The 25,700-nt window shown below is 46.3% G+C and overlaps 1 protein-coding gene across 1 annotated transcript in view; it reads right to left on the bottom strand.

Moving 5' to 3' along the window:
- LOC119445586 (neurofibromin-like) overlaps nucleotides 1-25,700 on the bottom strand; it is a 121,314-nt gene that overhangs the window by 51,256 nt on the left and 44,358 nt on the right. The window contains 11 exon segments of the mRNA XM_049663438.1: nucleotides 2,384-2,485; nucleotides 4,778-5,080; nucleotides 6,228-6,351; nucleotides 8,273-8,440; nucleotides 10,116-10,355; nucleotides 12,266-12,440; nucleotides 15,927-16,057; nucleotides 17,053-17,318; nucleotides 19,315-19,398; nucleotides 21,872-22,083; nucleotides 22,816-22,994. Coding sequence (XP_049519395.1) covers nucleotides 2,384-2,485; nucleotides 4,778-5,080; nucleotides 6,228-6,351; nucleotides 8,273-8,440; nucleotides 10,116-10,355; nucleotides 12,266-12,440; nucleotides 15,927-16,057; nucleotides 17,053-17,318; nucleotides 19,315-19,398; nucleotides 21,872-22,083; nucleotides 22,816-22,994 — 1,984 coding nt within the window.

Here is a 25,700-nt window from a genome sequence, read left to right as displayed (position 1 = left end):
TTGTGGCCCTAAAATTGGTTTTGGCTCATAGATATTCCGTATGTAAGGGTACGGCCACGCTAGCGACAAAAAACGCGCACGTCATGCAGCGAGCGGCAAGTTGCCACGCGTCAGCGCCTTGCCGCGAGGCCACTGTGGCACGCGCGTCTCGCCGCGCGACAGTGCGATAAGATCTCCCGCGCTCTCCGAACGGGCGAGCAACACCGCGAGCGCTCGTTGTTTTATGCGAGAGACGACGATCGTCGATTGAAAACCCGGCGCGGACCGGCGGCGTTCCAGTTGTGATGGCTCCGTAATGTCACCCTTGTCGCTCTTGATTGGTTCTTCATCTCGCGGCACGCGGCAAGACCCCCGATTCCTGCCGCTGTTGCTGCGCGCGGCATGACGCGTTGCCGTGCGTTTCTGACGCGTCTTTTTGCTGCGTCTTTTTGCCGCTAGCGTGGCCGTACCCTAAAGTCCAAGGGCGATAACGCAGTAGCCGCGCGCCGTATGCTGTATGTGCGAGTGAAAACGTGCGACGGGAGCCGACGACCGCGTCTAAATCTCGCGCGCGCAAGAAAAGCAGGGAGGAAGCGCGCCTTCTTCCGCTGCGCTCGAGGCACCGGCGAGGGAGCGAGGGGGGAGGGATAGCGGGGCGGCGCGCGGTCGCGCAGGCCGTATCTTGAAAGCGATCTGTGCAGGGGCAGAGTCTAGCAGTGTAGGTGCGTCGGCGGTTCGTAGCTTTCTGTGTGCTCTTGGCGCTCAGTTTGCGTTGAAGCGATAGACAACAGCAAGAAGGTCACTTCGCTCGCTTCTCCAGCGGCGCTTCCACACGCCGCCAGCGTTTGACAGCGCGTGTCCACACTCATCGAGTCTGATGTGCCACAGCGTGTACCAGCATGTGCCACAGCGTGTACCAGCTGGAAAAGGAGAGAGTGCCGGCTTGATGGGCTAGGCCAGCTGCAGCAAGCGGCAGGATCAGATTTGAATGAAGGGAGGGGGAAAGGTCACGCCCGCGGCGGGAAGATCGCCGGGTCGAGGGATGCAGGGCCGCCTCGCACACGCTCGCACGCACACGTGCGCTCACTTCGCATTCCATCGTGGCGGAGAAGGTGCTTCCGGTTGCTGCTCGCGCAAAAATGACAAAATTTGGGGCGAAATCTCTAGGTGGTCAGAGGGAAAATTTGTTATATCGAGGGGGTCTCCCGTGGCCACTTCGCTACGTAGAGGTCTCAAATACATGTGCTTCTACGGAGTAACGGCGGGGAATCGAAAAACTTTGTTATATCCAGGAATTCGTTATATGGAGGTTCGTTATAAGCAGGTTTAACTGTACATAGAACCACAATACAGTGAAATCTCGATATAACAAACTTCAGGGAACCATGGCAAATTGTTCGTTATTCTGAAAGATAGCTATAGTGAAAGACCCAAAATTAACCAGGCCACACATCAATTTATCAGTGGTCACCGCATGATCTATGCCCGTAAACATCGCTGTAGGCTTTTGGCCTGTGCTGTTGCTATTTAGCCATAGATTTCGCCAACATGCACCACCGAAGCACCGTATAGTAAGAGTGGCACAGGCAAAAGAGGCGCTGACACCGAGAAAACCACTGACAAAGAAGCTCCATGTCACCTCCAAAACACCATGTTTCTTTTTGTTTGTTTGTTATTCACATTCCTTGCGATGGATTCCTAAGTGCAGTCGCGTGTAAATGACGCACGATTGGCAAGCATGAAGGTTACATTTCTCCGTGCACATAGCTGCTACGGCCACAGGAAGAAGCGTGAAAGAAACAAGAGGCACATGCAAAAATAAGAAGAGAAGCACCTCCATTGCTAGACAACACTTGTCTGGGCGGAGCATATGCTTGCGTTGTCACCTCCTCGATAGGAAAAAAAAGTCCTTTCCTGCATTTTTTTTATCGGCGTCGTCTTGGGTTTTGAGAACCCATGTGCCGCAGTGTCCGCTTTCTGCGCCTTGTCATCTGCTAACCTACTGTACTGGCTGTCACGAAAGATACGCGGAAATCTAAGAATCTCCAGATTTAGGTATATTAATTCATAGCACTGAGGCAATGTTACCATGAAACAAAAACTGAATAACGATCGTTATTCTGAAAACTTCGGTACTTCTGAAGTTTGTGGTACTGAAATATTTTTGCAGGGAAACTATATGCAGTCAGCAGGGGATTCCTGAAAGGTATGTTAATCTGAAAAGTTTGTTAATGTGGTGTTCGTAGTAACGAGGTTTCACTGTATAACGAAGTGTGCTTATACACTATTTCAATATAACGAAAGTTCACTGCCACCACGATGGAACACTAACTGCACTTTTCAAGTGACCAACTCACAAGTTGGTGCACCATCATTGCTATGAGTTGGTCACAAGTTTACCAACCTCCTCGATCTCGGAAGCATAGTAGACGTCGTTAAGAAGAACTGAGTGGCTGAGCACCTTCGTCTTCTCGGCAGAGGTCACCTGGATGGCTGTCGGACCAACCTGCAGGATGCAGAGGGCACGGAACATCATCACACGCAGCAGGGGCAAATAGCAGCAAGCGAACATGTCATGACGTGCTTGCTGCAACATGTTGAAGGGGCACTGGTGGATTAGGAAGTCCTAACTCTGCAATGAGCCCTTCATGAATAAATGTGGCACACTGCCTGCAAGACCAACTCTGTTAGAGGAGCTCTGCGATTCTTTTTGTGGAAGGTATCGAATGTCTCTAGCGTTAGAAAGCATCTTCTTGCAACTCTATTCTAACAAAAGTTTTTGTAATGCATCTCGTGTGAGTGGTATTGTCGGCACTCAAATGCTGCCCTTCTACGACCTTATTGCGTGCCCCACCTACTCATCATTCCTATTGTACTTGAAACTGTGCTGCTGTTCTTGCATGAAATAATGCCCGCCATGCTCCACCGATCATTGCTATGAGTTTTGGTGTTGGAGTGGCCTTAGAGATCAGGTGATAAAGAACACATAGTGCCTGCATAAAAGGAGCTGAAAGTTGACATTACGTCTCCCCATTTTTATTAGCAGCTTTCAAAGGAAAGAAAAAACTATGAGGCACACAAATGTGAGCACTTTCATCCAAGTTTGAAAGTTGACGGAGTTGCTATGGTTGCATGATGCGACTTGATGCAGAAAATGAAGGACAAGAGAAAAAAAAATCCCCGCATATCCACGAAGTGAATGATGATGAGTGGGCGAAGCACCGGGGGATCATTCGGGGAAACCACAGCTACGGACGAGAGAGAAAGAGAGCGCGCGTCGGGAACGAACGCCCTTGTGCACCGCAGCGCCCCTAGCTACGGAGGAGAGAGAAAAACGGCGGAAGCGTTCTCTAGAAGCCGGAAGCTGGCTTCCGGAAGCGGAAGCGGAACCGGAAACGGAAGCGGAAGTCAGCTTCCGGTTCCGGAAGCCGGAGCTTGGCGTACATATATATATACATATATATATATGTATATATGCGTATACATATATACATAACGGTCTCCATGCCAACCAGAGCTACGGACTATGAGGGACAAGGCTTGACCCTAAGGTGCTTCGCCCCTAAAAGCATTTTGCCTCCTTCTCTTGTCCCTTATTTTCTGTGGAAAGTGACATCATACACACAGTGTCTGTTAGGCATAGGCCAGCAGTCCAAGTAGGTATTCACTCATTACTCATTCATTTTCGCAGGCTTTGTACCCGCTTGCACTTGTCAACACTCCCACAGGATCCCGTGACTCATGCCCCCTCACACAAGTTCACACTCATGTCTATTCACTGCCACCGACTCGTTTGTAGTCATGTTAACCGGTGCTCCCTTCCATTCATACTCACATCCCCTTGCACCCTTCGTCACTCACTAACGCTTCATTCTTAGTTCAGATGTCAAAGGACTGGAATGGCCTTCCCGCTGCTGCTGTATGTCATTCGAACCCTGTTCATTTCAAACACATTGATGACTGTACGCACCCACTCCTCATGTAAGACCCCCTCGGGGCCCTTTGAGGTATTGGAAAAAGAATAAAAAAACGCTTTCTCTCACGCCTGTAAAATGAGTGCAGAGCAAGCACAAGCCAGTGTACTCATGAGTATGTCAACCTATGCTGATAGATGATGCTACCACTGAGTAGCACCACCTATATAAGATCTGGTGGCAGTCTGATAGAAATTACGACAGATTTGATGGAAGTTGCCTGTCAGACATTCTCATGTAAGACAACCTTCAGTAATTTTACACTATAAATAATTTGCTCTTTTGAACCTGCCTACTCCTTAATTTCGTATTTTTTGGACTGATAATTTTTTTTTGCAATACAAGTTTTTTGGAAATGTTGCTGCTGGTTCTTGGGTCTGCCAATATTGCCATATGTCGGCAATACCGTGTGCAAAACCTTTCATGTATGCTTATATGCACATTCTTTGATCAATAAAATTCAGTTGGTAGTCAGCGCTCTTGTTTGTACCTCTTTACGCTAACAACCCACCTATTTTCCTGCATTTCGGTGCTTTGCGCTGCATTCACGCCACTGAACTTGGACCAACTTGCCCAAATCGCTATCTTAATTACATGTGGTAACACTGCCTGTTAGAAGGTCTGGTTAAAGTCAGATAAGACTGATGGAAGGTCTGATGGAATTAACTTTTCAGAGGTTATGATGGAAATGTGACACGCTCTGACGGGATGTGTCACAGGTGGTGCTACCACACCAACTGTCACCGATGCTGTCAGAACATCCTCCCTGCAGGGGGACGCACTCTCCCAATCCGGTCAAAAAGCGAATGCCTGCGAGCACTGACCTTGATGGCAACCTTCGTGTCCTTGTGGGAGAGCTTGAGGGCATTGTTGAACACCTTGAGGTCCTCGTCCAAGGCGAGGGTGGCACCCGGCAGGCGCTGCTGGTCGGGTTCAATGTACTCGTGCAGCCGCTGCGGGGTGTCCATGAACACCAGCTTGCGGTTGCCCTTGAGCGGTGCCAGGATGCGGTCGTGGTACTTGGTGTACTCGCGCACCCACGAGTTGCAGTTGTACACGTAGGCTGCCTGAACTTTCTCGTATGCCACCTCTGGCAGCACCACAAACCACTTTTGCAGGAACTCCGTCTGCGGAATGGGGGAGCAGTCAAAAGGCAAAGGTGGTCAACAAACCAAATTGGCCAAGTGAGCAGCCTCAACCATGGACTGCTGAACATTTACCGACTGTCTGTTGCCATTACTAACGAGAAGCTGGGTTGTAGCAATGATTGTGCACAGAAACAAGTTCTCCTGACACTCAATAACAGCCAAGTGAGCCAACTATGAGCAAAGAAATATAGGAGTGTGGCATCCACCACTACAGTCAGAGGAAGACTGGAAGAAAGCAGAACTCTGCCTTCCAATTAAGTGCAGAAAGGAGGTAAACATCCCTATGGTATAGCACATTCTTAAAGGGACCCTGCAACACTTTTTGAACATAATAAGAAAATGTTGCCGATCCGTAGACGTGTGAACGTGTGAGCCAAATATAATTGCGCTGCATGTAGCAGGGAAATTATAATCTCATGTCAAAAACCGGTACAAGATCGCTCGCTCTTTCGTTCGCAATGACGTAATACAGCTACATCGCAAGCAGCCAAGCCCACCAACAGTTATTGGCTGATTTCCTTATCGCGAGAACATTCTCAGTAATACTTTAATTGCCAATTATGAGTTAATTAAAAAATACGCATTCCTGCAGTCTCAAAAAGACCAAGAGAAGTATTTCATCTTTGCCCTATCCAGTCTACACAAGCCAGTTGCACATAGCTGCATCTGCTGAGCGTGGCCTCAGCGCACTAGTGGAGATGGAGAAAGCCGCACGTCGGTGAAATAACTACTTCAAACTCCACTTATACTTGAAGGATTCGAAAAATGTTCATGTCATAACATTTGTGAGGCAACATCCTTTAACAGTGAAGCTATTCCATGATTAGTTAGAAAAGTGTTTCAGCGCCGTTTTAACTGACAGAGTTGGAGCTCTGCAAAAGTAACACGCACATGCAAGGACAGGCAACACAAGGACGGCAAGATGCTCTTCTCTGTGTCTCCTCCTAATTTTACCGCAGTTCACAACATTTCATGTAGATCGCCTTCCTTTTGGTAAGCGACATTAACTGCTGACCTTATGGAAATGTGGCCCACTTAACACATTCACGTTCTGCTTATGCTTTGTCAATGATCTGAAAGACTATCAAGGCATATTTCTTCAACTTTCAAGAAGGGGCCAGCTCACCCTGAACCGGTTGTCAGCACAGGTGTGCGTGAAGTCAACAATGAGCTCGAACGGCTTGTGGCAGAAGGGTTTCAGAGTGAGGATTACGTGGTAGATGAGCAGGTCGCCATTGGTCTCCCCAATTCTGAAACACATGGTGCGGCAAGTTTTGTCGACGCAGGCAGTTTCACAATTGCTTAGGTAGGAACAAACATAGTTATGCACTTCCTAAGGGTACAGGACATCCCAGAAAGGAATTAACGCCACTTTTCTGCACATATTTCGTACAATCAGCAAGCAACACATTGGAAAATGCACTATACAAAAAAAGAAAAAAACATTCTCTACAAGTTTCCCACCTTGCAGCACCGATAATTACAATATGTTGAGGTGTCAATGGAGGACTAACTTCAACCACCTGGTGGAAAGTTTTATAATGGGGTACGCCAGAGGCTTGCATTCAGCTTGTGTTCAGTCGCTTGGGTCCCAGCAAAAGCCAAGCAGACCTTGAGTTACATAAGCCACATGCATCCCCTAATCTAAAGCTCCTAATTACTAACCCAAAGCCATTGTTGTTTATGTTTACAAATCAATGTACAGAAGCATTCTTTCATTCTACTTCCACTGGAATATGGCTACCACAGAGAGGGATCATACGTGCTAAACCAAGCTCAGCCACAGAGCACTCGGCATTTAGTTCACTTTTCTGAATAATAGAGTACATGCATGCTTCTTTGCAAATTTGGCATAAGTTTTTCTGTAAGATTATCTGATAAATTCACTAAGGAAAGAGCTTAAAAAAGTTCTCATAAAAGAAAGAAAGAAAGAAAGAAAATTGCCCAGACACCACTGACGATGACTGTTGATGAAAGCAAATAGCCAAAATGAGCAAACAAATGAGAGGGAGAGGGAAAGCGAGAGAGAATGAGAACAAATGTTTTCCTTGTCGAGTCCGACAACCGACCACTGACCATCACAGACCTCCAACCACCCAAGAAAATTGCCAGAAGAGGCAAAGAGAGCTATTCGCTTTCGAAGCACCTAAGCCCAAGGCTTGCTGTGTCGTAACCAACCACCCAATCCACACTTTACCCGCCATGGTGGCAGAGTAGCTTTGGCATTGCACTGCTAAGCCCGAGGATGTGGGATTAAATCCCGGCGGCGGCGGCCACATTTTGATGCGGGCGAACTGCAAGAATGCCCATGTACCATGCATTGTGTGTATTAAAAAACTCCAGGTGGTCGATATTAATCTAGAGTCCCCCCATACAGCGTGTCTAATAACGTACTTTTGTGTGCCTAAGCCGCACCGAAAATTCAAAACATTTAACAGCAAATTCAGGGTGCAGGTTGTATGCAAATTTCGCCTTGAGATGTGACTTCAGGGCAGCTTGCACCAAGCTGCCCTGAAGCCACATCTCAAGGCAAGGTTCTCCGCCATTCAAAGCTTGGCTTTCTCCAAGGGAACCCCACTCTATCCCCACATTTCCATATTGAAGCCTCTTTCTCCTCTCCTTTGCGATCGCTCATTCTCCTCCTCTTAACTGGTCGACACTTATTGCTTATTAGTTTGCGAACTGCACGCTGCGATAGCAATAATGCATGCCGTACTGGTGAACTATAACTTAAATGACTATGAGCTGTGCTCAACAGCTGTCCTTTACAGTAAAGCGCAGCAGGTGAAAATTATCAGCATCGCCAAAGAGGGGGGGGGGGGGGGGACAGAGCTGCTGGCCGAAGATACGACGTGGACGAGTCGTGCATCCGCGAATGGAGATTGTTTTAGCAAAGATGTGAGCGTTGTTGTATGCAGTTATCTCCAGAAGCTTTTTTAATAGGTGGTTGTGATTGGGGGTGCGGGTTATACGTGGTGGTGGGTTAAACGCGGGAAAATACGGTAATATCCCGGTTTTGACAGGTAAAACACCAGAATTGAAAATAAAAAAAATTTACGCCCAGCCTTTTTATTTTTTGTCCAAATAATATGTGTATGCATGAAAAGCTAAAGGACCAAACAAAGCAGGAGTAAGCAATGGCAAGAAGACACAACATGGTGGCAAACTCACTTGTATCTGCGGGCAATGTAGTAGAAGACCGGATTTCCAGCACGGGACGTGCCCGCCTGGTAGAAGATGTTGAGCGACTTGATGGACTTGAATTCGTCCTTCTCGTGCATGTTGTGCTTGGACATGATCTCCTCGAACTTGGTGCTCGTCATGTCCATACTGCTCCACCTGCGACGGAGGTTTGCAGTACTCAATTACCTTTACAACCCTGCCGTTACTAGAAGAATCGTTTTTTGAGAGCTTATTTTCTTTCTCCTTCACTTCCATCTGCACAAGGTAAAGTGCTGCAAAGGTTTGTGAACAATGAACAAACGTATTACGTAGGAACAGTGGGTTAGCCTGCTTGCAAAGCATACTTGCCCCTCACCTCATTATGTTGTTAACGTTTTGTCATGTTCCTACGTAATAAACTAGCCCACAGAGAAGCTCTATACACTGTTTCACAGATCGCATGCAACATTATGGAGGCTAGCAAGACTTCTTACAGTAGCTATGTTCACACCAAGAAATAGTCTGGTGTTTGTCATCAGCAATTACAATATGAAATTGTTTATTCAGGCTCAGTAATAAGCGAAAAAAAAAAGAAAAAGCTTTTAATCCTTAAAGGTGAATAAACTGTGTTATACGGCTATTAATACATTACTTTAAATCATATTGTTTTTCCTTGTCTTCCTTGTCGGATTTTTCATTTCCGGCCTGTCGCTGCAGCCTCACACGCTGGCTTGCGTGAACATGTGCAACCATGAAACCTGGCCACGAAACGTGCAATGTGTTACATTTACATTACCAAACTTCTTGCATAGCTCCCACAGTGTTGCACGCTAAGTATTAAACATAGTATAGTTGGTTTGTTGCAACACTAATTCTTTTATGTTGGATGATACTTGATTTCAGCTTTTCTTGTTTTCCATCGTTTTGCTACTACTTCCAAAAGTGACACAGGATTGTGAACAATAAGCTAATCCAGCAGATTTGCCTTAGCAAATGAACATAAAAGTGGAGCAAAGTGCTGCAGTAAGTCCCTGAATATCATCAGCAGAAAGTGGAACACAACCGCTCACCAAGTCAACATGGACAATTACATTTCCAATTGCTGACACAGGCATCAGTTCCAATAGAGAACCTCGAACTCAGCATTGAAATATGTTTACAGAATTGAACTTTTTGTTATGGTGTGGCATTACTTATAGTGTGGATGTATGCACCTCCAGCGTCTTGCATAATAGACAAGCTGCAGAGCGTGACATCATGATGATGCAACCAACTGGCATCAAGTTCATTAGAAAGCAAGCCTAATATAAAAGTGAATTTTCAAAAGCTACATTGCAAAATCTGGCGCTCAAAGCTGTGAGCAGCAAAGAACAGTGTTAAAGTATTTGAATACTCCTCCTTTGGCCTGTATGATGCCTGTTTGTTCAAAACATGCAGGTTGCTTCTCTACTGCAGGTCTATACTGTATACCTATACTGTATTTAATGGACAGAACTTCGTTCTCAAGTATCCCCTCCCAAAAGCCAAATCTTTCCTTACCCTAGGGAGCTGTAACCACTTTCATGAATCCAGCTTGCAATTCTGAGGATCTGAAACCAGCTGCACGAATATGCAGCATAACTAATTGAGCTAGTTGGTGTTGAACCATATTGTGTGTAAAGGTCGAATGTTTAACGGAGGCAAGAACAAGTAGACACTCGTCTTTGCCTCTGCTTCTTCCTGTCTCTCAGTTAAACGTTCGCGCTGTACACGCAAAATAAATATGCAACCAGGGCATTCCAGCAGACTGTCCTCAAAGAAACCAGGCAAAAGCAAGAGCGAAGCAAAAAGCAACAAGAACAGGTGAACGCACTGCGAGTCCATGGGCTTGTGCTCGGGTGGCCCCAGGTAGGCCAGCAGGGTGGCCATCTTGTCAAAGGGGCGCCTCCCGACCGCCTTGTGGTCCCGCGAGCTCGACAGGTAGTCCCCGATCTTCTCCTGGTGGTTCCACAACAGCCGGTGCAGAGCGTGCACGTTGGCGTCGCTCACAAACGACATACTATGGCTGCCGGGCTCCACCGACTCGCAGTCCGACGTTATCTGCATCACCCATCTGCAGCAACGGCATGTGCCCTGGTAAGCACTGCCCCACAATTTCCTTGAGCGCAAGAACGGGCAGTGGAGCTGGTCGGCAAGCATTATTGGCAGCAAAACAACACAAAGAAAAACAACACGCTGATACAGTGGAACCTTGTTAGAATGAAGTCACATCCAACACAAAAATACCTTCGCTGTATCCAACATTCGTTATAAGCATATACAGTAAAACCTTGTTAATTCGGATTTCGCGGGACCTAAAAAAATGTCCGAATTTACCTAATGTTGAATTATCGAAGGTATCCAGAAAACAATAAGCAAATGCCTACTACGTCAACACACTTTTATTTAGTGAATGAACGAGGAAATCATGTTGTGCACAAAAGCAGAGCGGATACTGAAATTGTCGTCATCTCATGTGACTCATTGGCTCTTGCAGCGGTGATTGAGGCCTTGCGACTTCCTTTTCAACACGACCGCGGCGCACGCCTTCATTTGTGACAAGCTTTGCACTACTGTGCACACATCCTGATTATTTTTTCACCAGTGAGCTGATTGCCAACAGATCGTCCGTCCATCGCAACGTAGCCGGTGTTCTTCATCCTCGAAAGCTTTGCACCGAGTCAAAACGAAACAACTGTTCACCGCAACCACTGCGTGGAAAACCGCGGCTGCTATCAACACAATTATGAATCGTAATATTGTGGTGCTCAAGCCATGCGGCCATTGCACACGGCCGACACACGCACTGAGTCAACGAAACTACCGTTCATTGCAACAACTTCAGACGAAACCGCGGTCACTACCTATGCGATCGAAGGCGACTATGCAGTTTTTTAGGCACGCGGCCAACGCACGTACCGAGTCAAAACGAAACAACTGTTCACCGCAACCGCTGCTGCTATCAACGCAATTATGAACGGCAATTTTGCGGTGCTGAAGCCACCAGGCCAACGCACACGGCTGACGCACGCACCGAGTCAACGAAACTACCATTCACTGCAACAACTGCAGACAAAACCGCGGTCGCTACCTATTCGATCATCGATGGCGACTACAGTTTTTTAGGCATGCAGCCGACGCGCGTACCGAGTCAAAACTAAACTACTGTTCGCTACAACTGCTGCGGAGAAAACTGCGGCCGCTATCGACGCGATCGTGGATGATGATTACGCAATTATGAAAGTCCGCGACCAACAAGGTGTTATGCGCGGCAGTAAACGCAAGAAGGCTTTAAAGGCACAAATAGGCACGAAGCATTCCGGCGTTGCTGTCATTCACATTCAATTTCTGCTGATGACTATACCGATGCGGACTCTGCCGCTTCCTTTTGGTTGGACACTAGTGCCGTTGTTGCTCTTTTGCATCGCATATTTGTGCCGCTCCTCGCTCGCCAAGCTCCGAAAGTTGTCCGAATTAACTGATGTGCAGTCAAATACGTCCGAATTAACGAGTGTTTGTTTGCATTGAATAATGACTACGCCGGCCGGGACCAGAGGACAAGTCCGAATTACCCGATTTTCTGAATTAACGAGGGCCAAATTAACGAGGTTTTACTGTATTCATTACACGCCGATATTGACAAGATTTTAGATTTAGTTCGTTCTATCTGATAATTCATTATATGCGTGTGTCAAATAAAATGAGGTTTGATTGTTCTTGAATCCACTCTATGTCTTCTTTATCTGTGTTCCTTGTTTATCGGAATTTTTTTTTTTGCACTGTTCTGATATTAGAGTGATGTTCAAGCCTCATAGCTTTATGCACCAGCGAACAAATTTAGGTTGACATTCAGAACTTTGTCCCAATTGTGATGATGGTTTGATGTTGACATCTGATGCGCTACAGCAAATGTCTAGACCTAAGAGACTCCCCGGACGGTATCCTGTGTGTCTGGGAATGTCGACAGCCGAAGGTGTTCCTGACCTGCGACCGGCTTCAAAGTTGGCGCGCAGGAAGTCGTTGAAGGGCAGCATGTGCTGCTCCTTGCTAAACTCCACGTGGTTGGCAATGTTCTGCAGGATCTTGGACATGAGCATCAGGCCCCTCTTGACACGTGACGATGGCTGCCGGTCCACTATGCCCATCTCGTATGGGGAAACTGCGCGGAATGGAAGCACAAGCGTTGGAGGCACCTCGTATCTCTACTCAGGTAGACTTAGGGTGCCAGGAATAAAAACTATATTTTCAAATCTTTGAGGCTTGGCAGAAGTCAAGGCCTGTCTTCGTCCCTGCAACACCTCAAAAACATTTTCGCTAGAATACTTGGCAGCTGTGGCTTTTGCGAATCACTCGAGGACCATCACAAGACACAGAAGCACAGGTGCCTTCCACCACCAATTCAATGAGGTCATCCCGTATGCTCAAAAAGAACCTGAATACATCTCCAGGATTCAGGAATTTCCACCTGCCTTGCTAAAACAGCAATAAATTTCCAGTATTCCGTGATTACTTGTAAACAAAAAGGCACCAGCTATGTCATTACTAAAATGAAGTCTAGGTGCAAAACACATGTATTATGAGGCCAGAATAAAACCTGACCACACCAGAAAGTGCAACACCCGCTTAGGTGCACCAGCGAGTGTGACATTGGTGCAATTCCTTCAGAGATGCTTCATTTTGGGGCTAGAGTGCATTCAGTGCACAGTTACGTCATGATCACACTTCTCAACTTTAATTACCATATTTATTTGAATCTATGCCGGCCTCAATTCTAGGCTGACCTCCCCCTCCGCCTTCCCCCTTGGAATTCGGAAGGTTAGAAAATAAAAATGTTTCTTGAATGTAAGCTAAACGGAAAAAAGAAAGAAAAAAAAGCATTCGACTGCGAAATGAACATGCAACATTGGTGATATTCTGCACTTTCACAACGCTTGCATTATCAGACCGGCCGTAATTTCATCCCATGCCACCGCGACCAAGTTCACTACTTGACTTTGAGCAGGCATGCCAAAGGAATGTCGAGCTAGACAGGCATTTGAACTTGTTCCAAGTGATGCCGTCAATGTTTGTGACCTCCTCCGTCGTTACGAACATTGCTGCTTTTCCTTGTCTCCTGAGAATTATGTTTTTCCACCTTGTTGTATCGACTGTTCTGCTGTTGGCAGTGTCTGGTGGTTGCGGCCAAGGCACATCATGGCCAACCTCCGATTTTCATGCTTTTTTTTTTTAAGTGTCAACCTACATTTGAGTAGTATATGCCATAGTGAAGCATAAGAGGTGCTCCACTTTGTTTATTCCTGTCTGCAGTTCGTTCTGACCCGATGCTAGAAACCACAGATGACCACATTCTCATGACGTCACCTTTGCTTCGCCAAAACACCCTTGTCCGTGCGTCGGCTTCTTACAAGCTAGATGCAAGTAGCATCTACTCCGCAATGGATTGCAACATTGTCTCTGTCATTACTAATCCCAATCCCACCACCACTTCATCTTGCCTGTCACAAACCACAAAGTCACCAACCACTCCCACTTTATGAAATGTAGCCAGAGACACCAACTTGTCACATTATTAGATTTATTATTCAGCTATTACTGCCTGTAAAAAACACGAGTTCACTTGGCACAGGTCTCCTGAGGCTGAAAATGCATAAACCACATTATGTGCAAAATTAGCAGCAACACTGCAACCTAGGCAAGAGGTTCAGTGGCTCCCACCTGCACCTGAGCACGCTAGTCTCAGATAGCCTGTTGCAGCCAGAAAACGTTAAGTGATGTGCACTACATATTGACCCATGAATATCCGCAAGCATGCAGTATGTTCAATCGATTGTTCTTGATTCTCATGTACACATGGTTTTCCCATGGAGAGATCCCCTCAATCGCAACATGCAACTGTTGGCGTGTCTGCGGGTGAGTTATGCACAAGCATGGTGTATCTGTGCATGTAAAATGAGCACCTCAGTGTCAGTCAGGAGCTCTTAAGTGTCCTTTTGCATGCTGCAGGTGCTGTCCTAATAGTTCCAATTATTACTAGCATAACACTTGCCTTGCAATTGTGTTCTTCAGCATGAATGAGGATTAGAGAGACTGCGTGCTGGAGAAGGGTAGCTTGCCTCCTCACAAGCTGTCACATTTGCTTCTTTATCTTGGCTACACTTACTAGACCCTTTTCAAGAATTCCTGTGGTAGTACATTCTCTGGGCAGTGCTTTACTGCTTCTAGAGTAAAGCAATAATTTCAAATGAGGCCTGGTGGAAGGGCCCTCTAGATTTTTTCCGTGAAAAATTCTTTTTCAGAAAACCACCAATATCTTCCCAGTTCTTCTTATGATTTATTCATTGTGAACAGCTACCATTACTGCAATATCAGCAGTTTATTTTTTATTTTCTATTTTCTGTTACAGTCAATTTTCACATTTTTGAGAGGCAGATAGGCACGGCTTGACATTTCTCGCAACAGAAGGCAAGCATGTTGTTGTGTTCCGTGTGATGCGTTATTCCTGGAACTGCAACGAAAAATATCCCAGAGGTGCCGGCGCCGGCAGCAAAGTGTTTTCGTCGAGCCCTGTCCACAAACTCGTGTTCACAATCGTCAGTACTAAGCTGGAGCTTCAAACACAGCTCTCACCAAATCAAACCAAATCGAATCACTATATTTATTCCAAAGTACAACTACTAGTAAAGGCCATCTAGTAGCGCAGCATTGAAACCCAAAAAAAAAAAAAGTGACCGCTACTTGCCTATGGCAGTCAGTAGACAAAGAGAAATCTCTGGAGTGAGACTTTTCATTGACACGGAAAGAGTTAAAGAGCACAAAGGAGTTCACCGCTATTTGATGGCTGCCAACTGTCACACTATTTCTGATGAGCCAAGTTGAAGATAATTATCTTCTAATCAATCTCCTACAGGAATGACTTTACAATAGTTACAAATGAAAGTATCACGGCACCTTCCGGCTCACCCAGCTTACACACAACTGCATCACAAATTAGCAAGGCCTTCATACTTCTGACGATTGAAATGTACCGCACCATATTTGATGCCGATTCAATAAAAACTGCTTCATTATTCTGCCTAGCAACCAAACACCGCACGAAAAGCAGATATATCACCTCACCGAAAAAAAAATGCAGCTTAGTTCTGTCATCAACAACAGCAATACTGTTGATGCCGTATGTGCACATTTTGTCTGAAAAATGTAATAAGTTGCTTGGTGCCTGAATTCTCAGCTGCTGTTATCTGTTGGTCCCAGAGAGCACATGATGATGCCACAACACCAGTTGAATAGTCGAAGAAGTATAAACCACCAGTTGGCCACCTTATCACCCTGTTTTTCAAAAGCAATCTGAATTGTGAAGAAACAATGCGACACCTTAAGTAAAAATTTCCTCGTTAATTAAGGCATGTCACGGGTAAAAACAAACACTGCGAGCTTTACAAAAGGTTAACTTAGCAGTCACCTTGAGGACCAAGGGTCGGGCTTCGATTGTCCCTTGTCTGGTGCCAATTGGTCATCAAGAATAATTTATACCAACCTGCCCAGGTTTCGGTTCTTTCGCTGACTTAGCAGTCGAGATTGAGTCAATGTTTTCCCTTCTTCAGCCGTCACCATAAACCAAAGACAAGGCAAACAGAGCAGCGCTCACCAATGGCCGGGTTGATGAAGCGCAGGAAGATGACAGTGCCCACCGCGCTGATGTTGTGCGGGAAGTTGGGGAAGCGCTTGTTGAGCACCTGGTACAGGCAGTGGCACATGCTGCGCAGCTGGGGCGGAAACCTGCACAGGCGCACACACCAGTACCTCAGCCACTGTTCTGGTGCTACCCGCTGTGGAAGCTCAGTGCGGCTCTGAGATTGTCATGGGCTTGGTTACCAGCCATGCTGGCGATGTCTCAACGGGGTCGGAAGGCAAGAATGCATGGCAACTTTGAGTTGGTTGCCTCTCAAAGAGCCCTAGGAGGTCACAGTTCATCCAGAGCCCCCCTCCAAAAGCTCTATAGTGTATAGTTGGGCGAGCTGGTTCATGGTGTTTCATAGAAACAGGGCAAAGAGATAGCAAAAGTAACAGGACAAGTGCAAGCTAACAAATGGCTGCCCTTTACTGCAGCCCTTAAAGTGGCAGTGCAACAGATGACATAGAAGAACCAGTAAGATCAAAACATGTGAAGAGAAAGCAAGCTTTAAAGAGCAAAAAGAAAAGTTTTGTTATGCCTGGCTCTGCAACCTAGCCACCGAAGGAGCACTGACAGATGATGTCCTAGCTCTCTTGCCGATAGCTGGTGTCCCAATTATTCCCATAGGTTGGCACACCCACTCACGAGCAGCCCCCGACTCGCTACACATTCATTTCACAGGCGTGAAATAGAGTGATGAAAGGCTTGAGCAGACGTGAGTATAAACGAGACTGAACGCTAGTACCAACGAAAGTCACTGACAGTGATTTTAAGTAAACATGAGTATATATATATGAGTACGTATGCGAGCAAGTGGGAGTGGATGCGAGTATGAGAGTGAGTGAGTGTTGTGCGAGTACAGTGGCACCTCGTTGATACGATTCTGCGCAATACGTTTTTCGGGGTGATACGTTTTATTTTATTTTCCCGATAATACGATGTGGTTGGATAATACGTTGGATCATATGCTTTATTTACCAGTTCCCGCGAAGATCGTATCAACGAGATTCCACTGTATACGAGTCAAACCTGTGACCTTGTGCTCAGCAGCAGAATGCCACCGCCACTAAGCCACCACAGCAGTGACTGTGCGACTTACCGGTCTGAAGAGCAGATGACAGCGTTGAAGACCTTCTGGGTGAGCTGGAGCAGGGAGCGCCGGTTCTCCTCGACGTCCTCGTGCTCGTCGACCCGTGCAGGGTCTACCTCGTAGCTGGGTCCGTCGGCCAGCAGCAGGGGCTGCACCAGGGGCTCGAGCAGGCTGTGCAAGTACGAGGCCCCGTAGATCTTAAAGCAGAAGGCCATGATCTTGCTGCCCAGGCTGTTGCCCCGGAACAGCGTCTGCATGCAGTCCGACAGCTCCACCTGCATAGCGGGGAGGATGGGACCATCCGAGAACAGGCACAAACGTCAGCGCAGGTTCCGCGAGGAAAGGCAGTAGTTTATATCAACTTTTGAAATAAAGCCACTATTTCTTTGTCACAAATCTGTTTTTTCGGACTCCCAATTATTCAGTCCTATAGGTCGGTAGTCCCCACCAAGCCCAAATTATCGGTTGGCGACTATACTACAAGTCATACACCAGATCGGATGCCAAATCGTACCAGGTTTCTTCTTTGCGCGGCCACTACAACTGCTACTGGGTAATCCCAACAGGTATGACATAGCGGCAGCAGCATTGGCTTAAGGTTAACACAGCTGCCACCACTAAAAATAATGATAACGTATAAAGCCTACTGCAACATTTTACGTAGTGTTCTGTGAAACTGGACTTTAGAACCTTGCTTCATTATTGTGAACACTAGGGATGGGCGTGTAGTGATTTTGAGGTTCGAAGCGAATAGCGATTTCGTCGAAAAATTTCTAATCGAATAGTTCGAATAGTATATATCATATATTACAGTAAAATCTAATTAATTCGAATTCCACGGGACGGAAAAAAATTATCCGAATTAACCTAATGACGAAGTATCAGGGTATCCAGAAAAGAATAAGCAAATGCTTACTACGTCAGCACGATTTAATTAGTGGAAGGTATGAGCAAGTCCTTTTGCTATTTTGCACAAAAGCAGTGCGGAAGCTGCAATTCTCGTCATCTTGTGACTGATTGGCTCTCGCACCGGCAATTGAGGCCTCGCGACTTCCTTAGCAGCATGGCCGCGGCGCGCACTTTCATTAGCGACACGCTTTGCACTACCACGTGCACATCCCGATTATTTTTTCGCCAGTAAGCTGATCGCCAACAGATCGCCGTCCATCGCGATGTAGCTCTTCATCCTCGACAGCTTTGCAACCGAGTCAAACTGAAGCAACTGTTTGTTGCAACCGCTGCAGAGGAAACCGCGGCTGCTATCGGTGCAATTATGAACAGCGATTTTGCGGTGCTTAAGGCACGCGGCCGACGCACGCACCGAGTCAGAACGAAACTACCGTTCGCTGGAACAACTGTAGAAAAAATCGCGGTCGCTGTCTATGTGATCACGGATGGCAACTATGTAGCTTTTTATACACGCGGCCGGCGTACGTATTGAGCCAAAACGAAACTACTTTTTGCCGCAACCACTGCAGAAGAAACCGCGGCTGCTATCGACGCAATCATGGGTGGCGGTCAACGCTTGTTATGCACGGCGGTAAACACAATAAAGGCACAAATATGCACGAAGCGTTCCTCCGTCGCTGTCCTTCACATACGATTTCCGCTGATGACTAAGGTGATGCGGACTCTGCCGCCTCGTTTCGGTTAGACGCTAGCGCCGTTCCTGCTCTTTTGCGTCGCACATTTCCGGCTCTTTAATGCAAAAATGTATAGCCTTCGAGATTTACGGTTGATGTATGGCAGCCATGATGTAAAGCATAGCCTTTGAGATGTGTTTTTGTACCGGCCGTCCGTGGCTTCTGGCTGCCTATTCGGGAGCGCCGAATAATTCGAAAATATAGAATACCTGAATTCGATTTGAAGCGAATAACGAATAGAGAATAATTCGATCTAATATTCGACAATACCGAATATTCGCCCATCCCTAGTGAACACCTCATTTTACTCTAAGTGTTCCTTTTCTTTCCTAATGCGTGTGTTGTCATTACTGCGCATTGTTAGTGTGTTCATCAATACAATAAAGATTTCGTATTTCTGTCCTTTCAATGGCTGTTTGCGATCACATGACTGACTGCGTGTTGCTACTGGTATTTACGTTAGGTGTTTTGTAAGGGCCTCGGACACACATCTTTTCTACTTTCCTTTCAACATAAAGAAAAAACTAACTTTCTGTATGTATTAAAAAAAAGAAAAATATTCAGGTGTCTCTATTCCCAGCGCTAGGAGGGCAAACAAGCAGGACAGAGTGTGCAAGGCATGCCTCACCTCTTTGTAAAACATGTTCCACAGCAGCGGAGACAGCAGGTGCTTGGCGTCGAACAGGGTCACAAACACGCGAGCCAGCTCATCCTGCAACGAGAAAGGAAGAAGTGTTATTCCAGGCTCGTTTCCAGTGGCCAGGTTCCAAGGTGACATTTGGCTACGTATTAGTGGTGTGCAAGTATTTGAAGCTTCAAATATTCAAATCAAATTGGTTTGTATTCGATTCGATTTGAACTATTTGAACTCCTGAAATTTATTACTTTATAGTCAGCTTCGCCGCAGTAGAGCCGTGTTATGCGGCGAAGCATTTAGAATTTATTGCGGCGAAGCATGTTTTTCGTGCAGTGAAGCATATCAAAAGCAATAAGGGGGCACTGGCACGGAGCCATGGCTGGTACTTATGGCTACCCGACACTATCAGCTCATGTACAAGCACTGTACTGCCTCTTCATGCATCTGGACAATACCAACTGCCAGGTGGAAACCTCTGCGTCTGCTACTCACCTGGTGAAGTGCCTAAAAACACCGTTTCTGAAGAAAAAATTTGACCAGGTAGCAAGCTTGACAATGTCTTTAGACCTAAAGTAGTTATGTAGCAGCAGTATGCTTCAAAGGCAAACTGGATTAAACCTGGCTTTAGAAGGAGCAAGGAAAATTTCAACACCAAGGAACCCATATACCTTATTTTCCAGGTTATAAGTTGCACCTTTGTATAAGACGCACCCCCCCAATCTAAGCACGTTTTGGCGAAGAAATTCACCTTAGTTAAAGACGCACCTGTTTTTGCGTGATCAGCACAATTAATCATGATTAAGCATGCGCTCCCCTTGAGATGCAATCTACTTTCCCATTCCAGATCAATTAAAACACACTAACGCATCAGTCTAAGTGTCACAGGTTATGGCATAAAAAATATAATGAATACTTGCAAGCCAAAAAAAAGATTTATTCACAGCGCATTATTCAAACCCATCAAAGGCTTCATCCTTCGATGTGCTGTCGAACAGTTCGGCCACTTCAGTAGGCAGGGTCGAAGGGACATCATCGCCAGCTTCCAAGTTGCTGCTGTCATAATCACTAGCTGGCACAGAAGCAACAAGGCCAGCTTTTCGAAACCCTGCAGTTACGGAACATGACACTGAAACTGCAGCATATGCTTCGTCGACCCACCTGACCACCTCGCCAAACGTAGCGTGCCTCATGCGCCCAGTTGCCGTAAAGCTATGTTTGCCGTCTGTCATCCATGTCTCCCATAAACGCCACAGTACAGCTTTAAAGCTGCGGTTGACGGTGATATCTAAAGGCTGTAGAATCTTCGTTATACCGCCTGGAATCACTGCAGGCATGCAGTTGACAGCCTTTACTTGCTTTAACGTTGCGTCGGTAATATGCGTACACATACTGTCCATGGAGAGCACATCTTTTTTCACATGGGAGGAGCCACCCGGTCGTTTGGCAAAACATCTGTCAAGCCAAATCCCCATTATTTCTTCGTCCATCTCTCTCTTCTCACCCAAAGTCTATTCCTTCTCATCCACAGTAGTTGACGGAATTTTCGGGCTCCAAAAATTCGGACTTGATGGATATTCCGGACTTCATATATGCACCGTCAGGGTTCCCATAGACCTAATGCCTTCTCGCGACCGATCTTTAGGTCGAATTTAGGCCCCAAAGTTCAATCTTCCGGACTAAATCGCTCGTTCCGAGCCATGCTACCCGATCTTGGAAGCTGCTATGTTAGATTTTCCGCTGGCTTGGTCAGGCGTGGCTTCCATCGGCCCGCTCTATAGCCTCCAAGATTGAGAGGCGCATGCTTTCAACAGAGAGTGCGCATCATCCTCCCATTTCGGAGGCCATGCTCGCTTTTCCTTGGCTGACAAAACGTTCCAGGGGATGGCACTTTTTCTTTTTTCTTTCTTTTTTCAGTCAGCACTATCATCATAATCACTATACGGGTTGCTTTTTTTTTAGGTTTCGGTTGCTATTTTGCACGTGGTGTGTCCACTGAGCAGGCGTGTCTCGGAGACATCGCATCTGTGTGTATCTGTGAAGCTTCGCATTTGTGTGATTGGCGCCACCTCCTGTGCCTTCGCAAGAGCCAAGTGGTGCGAAGAAACGTGCCTCATTTCTTCTATCTCCATGGCGAACTACGTTGGCGGAGATTGCCAACGCAGTGACACTCTTGTTGACTGTATACGGAGACGTCACTCTTGCGTAAATTCAAGCAAATCTGATCTCCAAGTGTAGTATGAGGCAGGGCATTATTAGAGATTTTTTGAAGCCTAATAAATTTTATCTTTTGGGCTGAACAAGCTTTTCAGACTGTTCGATTTTTCGGACTATTTATTGGTCCCCGGGAGGTCCGGAATTCCAATCAGTCGGTTACTGTGGTGCGGAAATTTGTGACTCCACCAACTTACGTTATAAGCAGTCTATGCTGTACCAATAAGTAAATAAATAATTACACACATAGTGATTTCACAACAGTGTGCCCTCCAAAACAACTTGCAAGTGACTCAAGCCATTAGCAGGAACAAAGTGCACAGCATAGTACACTCACCATCTGTGGGGTGATAACAACACTAGCCAGGGCCATGGCGATTGGCAGCTCGCCCTTGTCGCCAATCATGGTGACCAACTGGACAAGCTGCTCGAACCGATCGGCCAGCACTGTCTCGGCTAGCATGTCGAACTCAGTTCCTTGTTGCAGGATCTTGGTGAGCACCTCCATGAAGGCTGCTCGCGTCTGCAAGTCCTTGTGGTAGCCCAGGCCTGCAGGCGAGCATGCCACCTCATCTTGAGTAACAAACTACAGCCACACTTCTGCCACTTAAACTATCACATACAGGGTGTTTCATTTTAGCTGCAGCAAATTTTAAGAAATTGCCTGTGGCAGATAGCACAATTATAATCCTTGATATAAACTACTCGATGAGCCGGCCATTACTTTCACGAGAAATCATAACGCCTAATTGAATAATTAACAAAATTATGCTAATTATCTTTATAATTAATTATTTTACGGCACATCTTTCAATCTCCGAATTATAGCCGCTGAGTTCGCAAGGCGTATCCACTTGGAACGAATTCTCAGGACTGAACCAGTTTCGAGATATTGATTTTCAATGTGTCCAACGAAATGCATGGGTGTTCCAGTTAACTTTGTGCTTCAATGCATAAAACAGCGTTTTCCTCAAAAGACGTTTTTTGTCTAGTGTCATTGCAGATCATGCGTACTTCAGGTTTATTCTGGTTGAAACAGGCAAGTAACGCCACTTCCCAATCGCAGTGGTAAACTATATCCACCGCTAAATGTCATCTTAGCAAAATTTGAGCGCAAATGAAAGCCGAAAGGGTCACATAAACCTGCTGCTTTTGTTCACGCAGTACACTCAACACGACAGACACACAACACTTGGAGCGCTGCAACAATGCTGTCCTCCCGTGCTAATGCCATAAGACGAGAAGAAGCCCACAGTGCAAGCAGACTCAATCAAAACTCACCAATGGAGTGCATCAGGCCAGAGTCGATGTTGGCGCTCAGCAGGTTGGACATGGCCTGGATGGTGCAGGTGCGCAGTTCGCCCAACTTGGACGACTGGAGCCGGTGGCGGCCCACGTCCTTTTCGTCGGGCGCCGCTTCACTACACTCGTTGAGCAGGTTCATGAACAGCGAGAAGTACCTGCAGGGCACAAGAGGCACCACTTAATTCGGCAATACCCACAACACCAACCATGCGCCAAAGTTGCAGTGACATGAAGCGGCCAGAATGAATAGGAGAGCCCACAATTCTTTACAGCATAGGAGCAGTACAGATTCAGCAAAGATATGCAGCACTCATTTAAATATGAGTAACGCATAACAACTATGAGCGGCGTGCCACATTACAGCATAATAGCTGTTGCCCACTGATTGACAGCTCCAGTTCCGCAGAGTGTAGAGCTGTGCTAGTCTATACACACAGTATTTACGTATGTGAAGGGGTTTTACACTAGACTTCTGTTAATTCGACTCCGGTTGATTTAATTTTAAGGCTAATTCGATCTCGACCAAAGGTCCGGGACCATTCTGATAAACACTGCCCTGTTTCTGGCTGATGTGAGCAACCAGGGGAGGGTCCGGTCAGTTAGCGCAACGATTGGCGCAAGAGTTTCGGCCAGAGCCCGGGTGAGGGAGCATTCATAAATGCAATGGCCGAACGAGTTACACGTTTGGGCCCATACATTTCTATGGGCCTAAACTTCCGTTATTTCGATCACGAAAATGGCTTTTGCCAAATAATTCTAACTTGACTGATCAGCTTCACCGCAATATAGCAGTGTTGTGCGATGAAGCATACTAACAATAGCGTTAGCGTAATAGCGGGGTTAAGGGAAATAGCGTTACCATTCCGCAAACGAACTTTGCAGAAAGCGAGTTTTAGTATAGCGTGATAGCGTAGTTTGCGTGCGGGTCGCTATTTCATTAGGCTTTGAATTTCGCATACATAGGGCACCTAAGTAATTCTATCTGTGTGTGCGTCCAGAAAGTGCGATAGGCAGCGCAATGTAAGCCAGGAGCGCGTTGAATTTTTACATCCCATGTCTGCCAATCTGCAGCGAAACAGACAAGCAGTACAAGCTGTCTACCACAGCCTCCGAAATATTCTCATCTCAGAGGCCATATGCCGTCGTCGCGCCTATCTCCCGACTTTACCAATAGGTGGCACTTGCATCTCAGAGAAAATTTCTCTCATTAGGCTTAGACGCGTTCGAAACGAGAAGCGATCTCGAAAATGCCACAAGATTTTACATAATACTCTGTCGTCGAAGCAGCCTGAGACTAAGCGAAAGCCGTTTACACAGTCATTTGCTACGAAGGGAGTGAATTCTACAAAAACAACGCCAAATTCAGTTCGAAGTGGGCGACCGAGACCGCCGCCATGTTTTACGTAAACTACATAAACCACGCAAAGACGATAACGTTGAATCTGAAATGAAATTATGGGGTTTTATGTGCCAAAACCACGATCTGATTATGAGGCACGGCGTACTGGGGGTCTCCGGAATAATTTAGACCACCTGGGGTTCTTTAACGTGCACCTACATCTAAGTACACAGGTGTTTTCGCATTTCGCCCCCATCGAAATGCGGCTGCCATTGCCGAGATTCAATCCCGCGACCTCGTGCTCAACAGCCCAACACCACAGCCACTGAGCAACCACTGGCGAGTCGTTAATTCTGAGAAATAACGTGCATACACTAAACGGTATGAGTCATATAGCATTCTGTGCATGCGCATCCCAACCCCGCTATTCCGGTAAGCCCGCTAACATGGTAAACACGCTAAACTAAAGCTATCCAATAAAAAAAGGGCCACTGTTATGGGACATAGTATCTGTTCCTTAACTATACATGCGAGCACGCACAGTCTCTGGTCACAGTAAGAGCACCTAGATGCTAAATAAGCAAACTGGCAGCCGTTCAGAGCTGTTTCTAACGTTTCTGTGGCAATTTAAGCCCTCGTTTCGCCCATTATGCATGTCTCGTATATGAGACACTAACGAGGCCTAGTATGCGTTCCTCAATTATATTCGCCATGCACCTAGAAGCGGAGAAAAACCATCTGTGTTTTGGAAAAGTTAGCGAAAAGGAAGGCGGTAAGATATAAAAACTCTGAAAGTTTGAGGAGACATTGAAAGTCAACAAAAGAGGTCGACCTAAAATTCTGAAGGCCTGCCAGTCCAGCGCATAATACTGCTGTACAGTGGCGAAGCTAACTTTATAGACAAATACTGCTAAGTGAATGAACGGCATGTTTCGGCGTGTTTTCTTTTGTTTAATTGGCCTGCCGGATAATTCAACCAGTTTAATCGGTCCTGTCGGGGTCTAATAAACCGAAGTTGACTGTATTACTGTGAAGGTAGCAGGCAAGAAACCGACACAGCAACAACAGTCTTGGCACGAACAGCTCATGATTGACATTACCACATTTACTTGATTATAACACGCCCTCGATCATAACGCACAACCGTTTTCAGTGACCTGCTTTACAGTAGCGCGCGCCTCGTGATTTCATACAGAAATACAACTTTCTCTCATTTGGAAAAACAAAGATTTACTCCCAGTGCACTTAAGCTGCGATGAATAAAAATAGTGGCAGTTTCGCCTGAAAGGCGAAGCATCGATTGCGATAGCAAATTAGTAGACAGTTATACAAAGTAAGGATAGTAGCTTTATAGGCCGTATAAACTTCTAAACAATCGTTTACTAACTAAATTAACAAGCATGGTGTCATGCGCGCACGAGCAAACATGAACACATCTCACTTGATGACCGCAGAAATTCTGTCAGAATGCTGGAGTGAGGAAGCACGGCAGCAGCAGCGAGTGAATTTACCTTCGTGCTGC

This window comes from Dermacentor silvarum, chromosome 3, assembly GCF_013339745.2.
Source record: "Dermacentor silvarum isolate Dsil-2018 chromosome 3, BIME_Dsil_1.4, whole genome shotgun sequence".
Lineage (NCBI taxonomy): Eukaryota > Metazoa > Arthropoda > Arachnida > Ixodida > Ixodidae > Dermacentor > Dermacentor silvarum.
The sequence above is the reverse complement of the archived record's forward strand: the minus strand, read 5'-3'. Positions and strand labels throughout refer to the sequence as shown.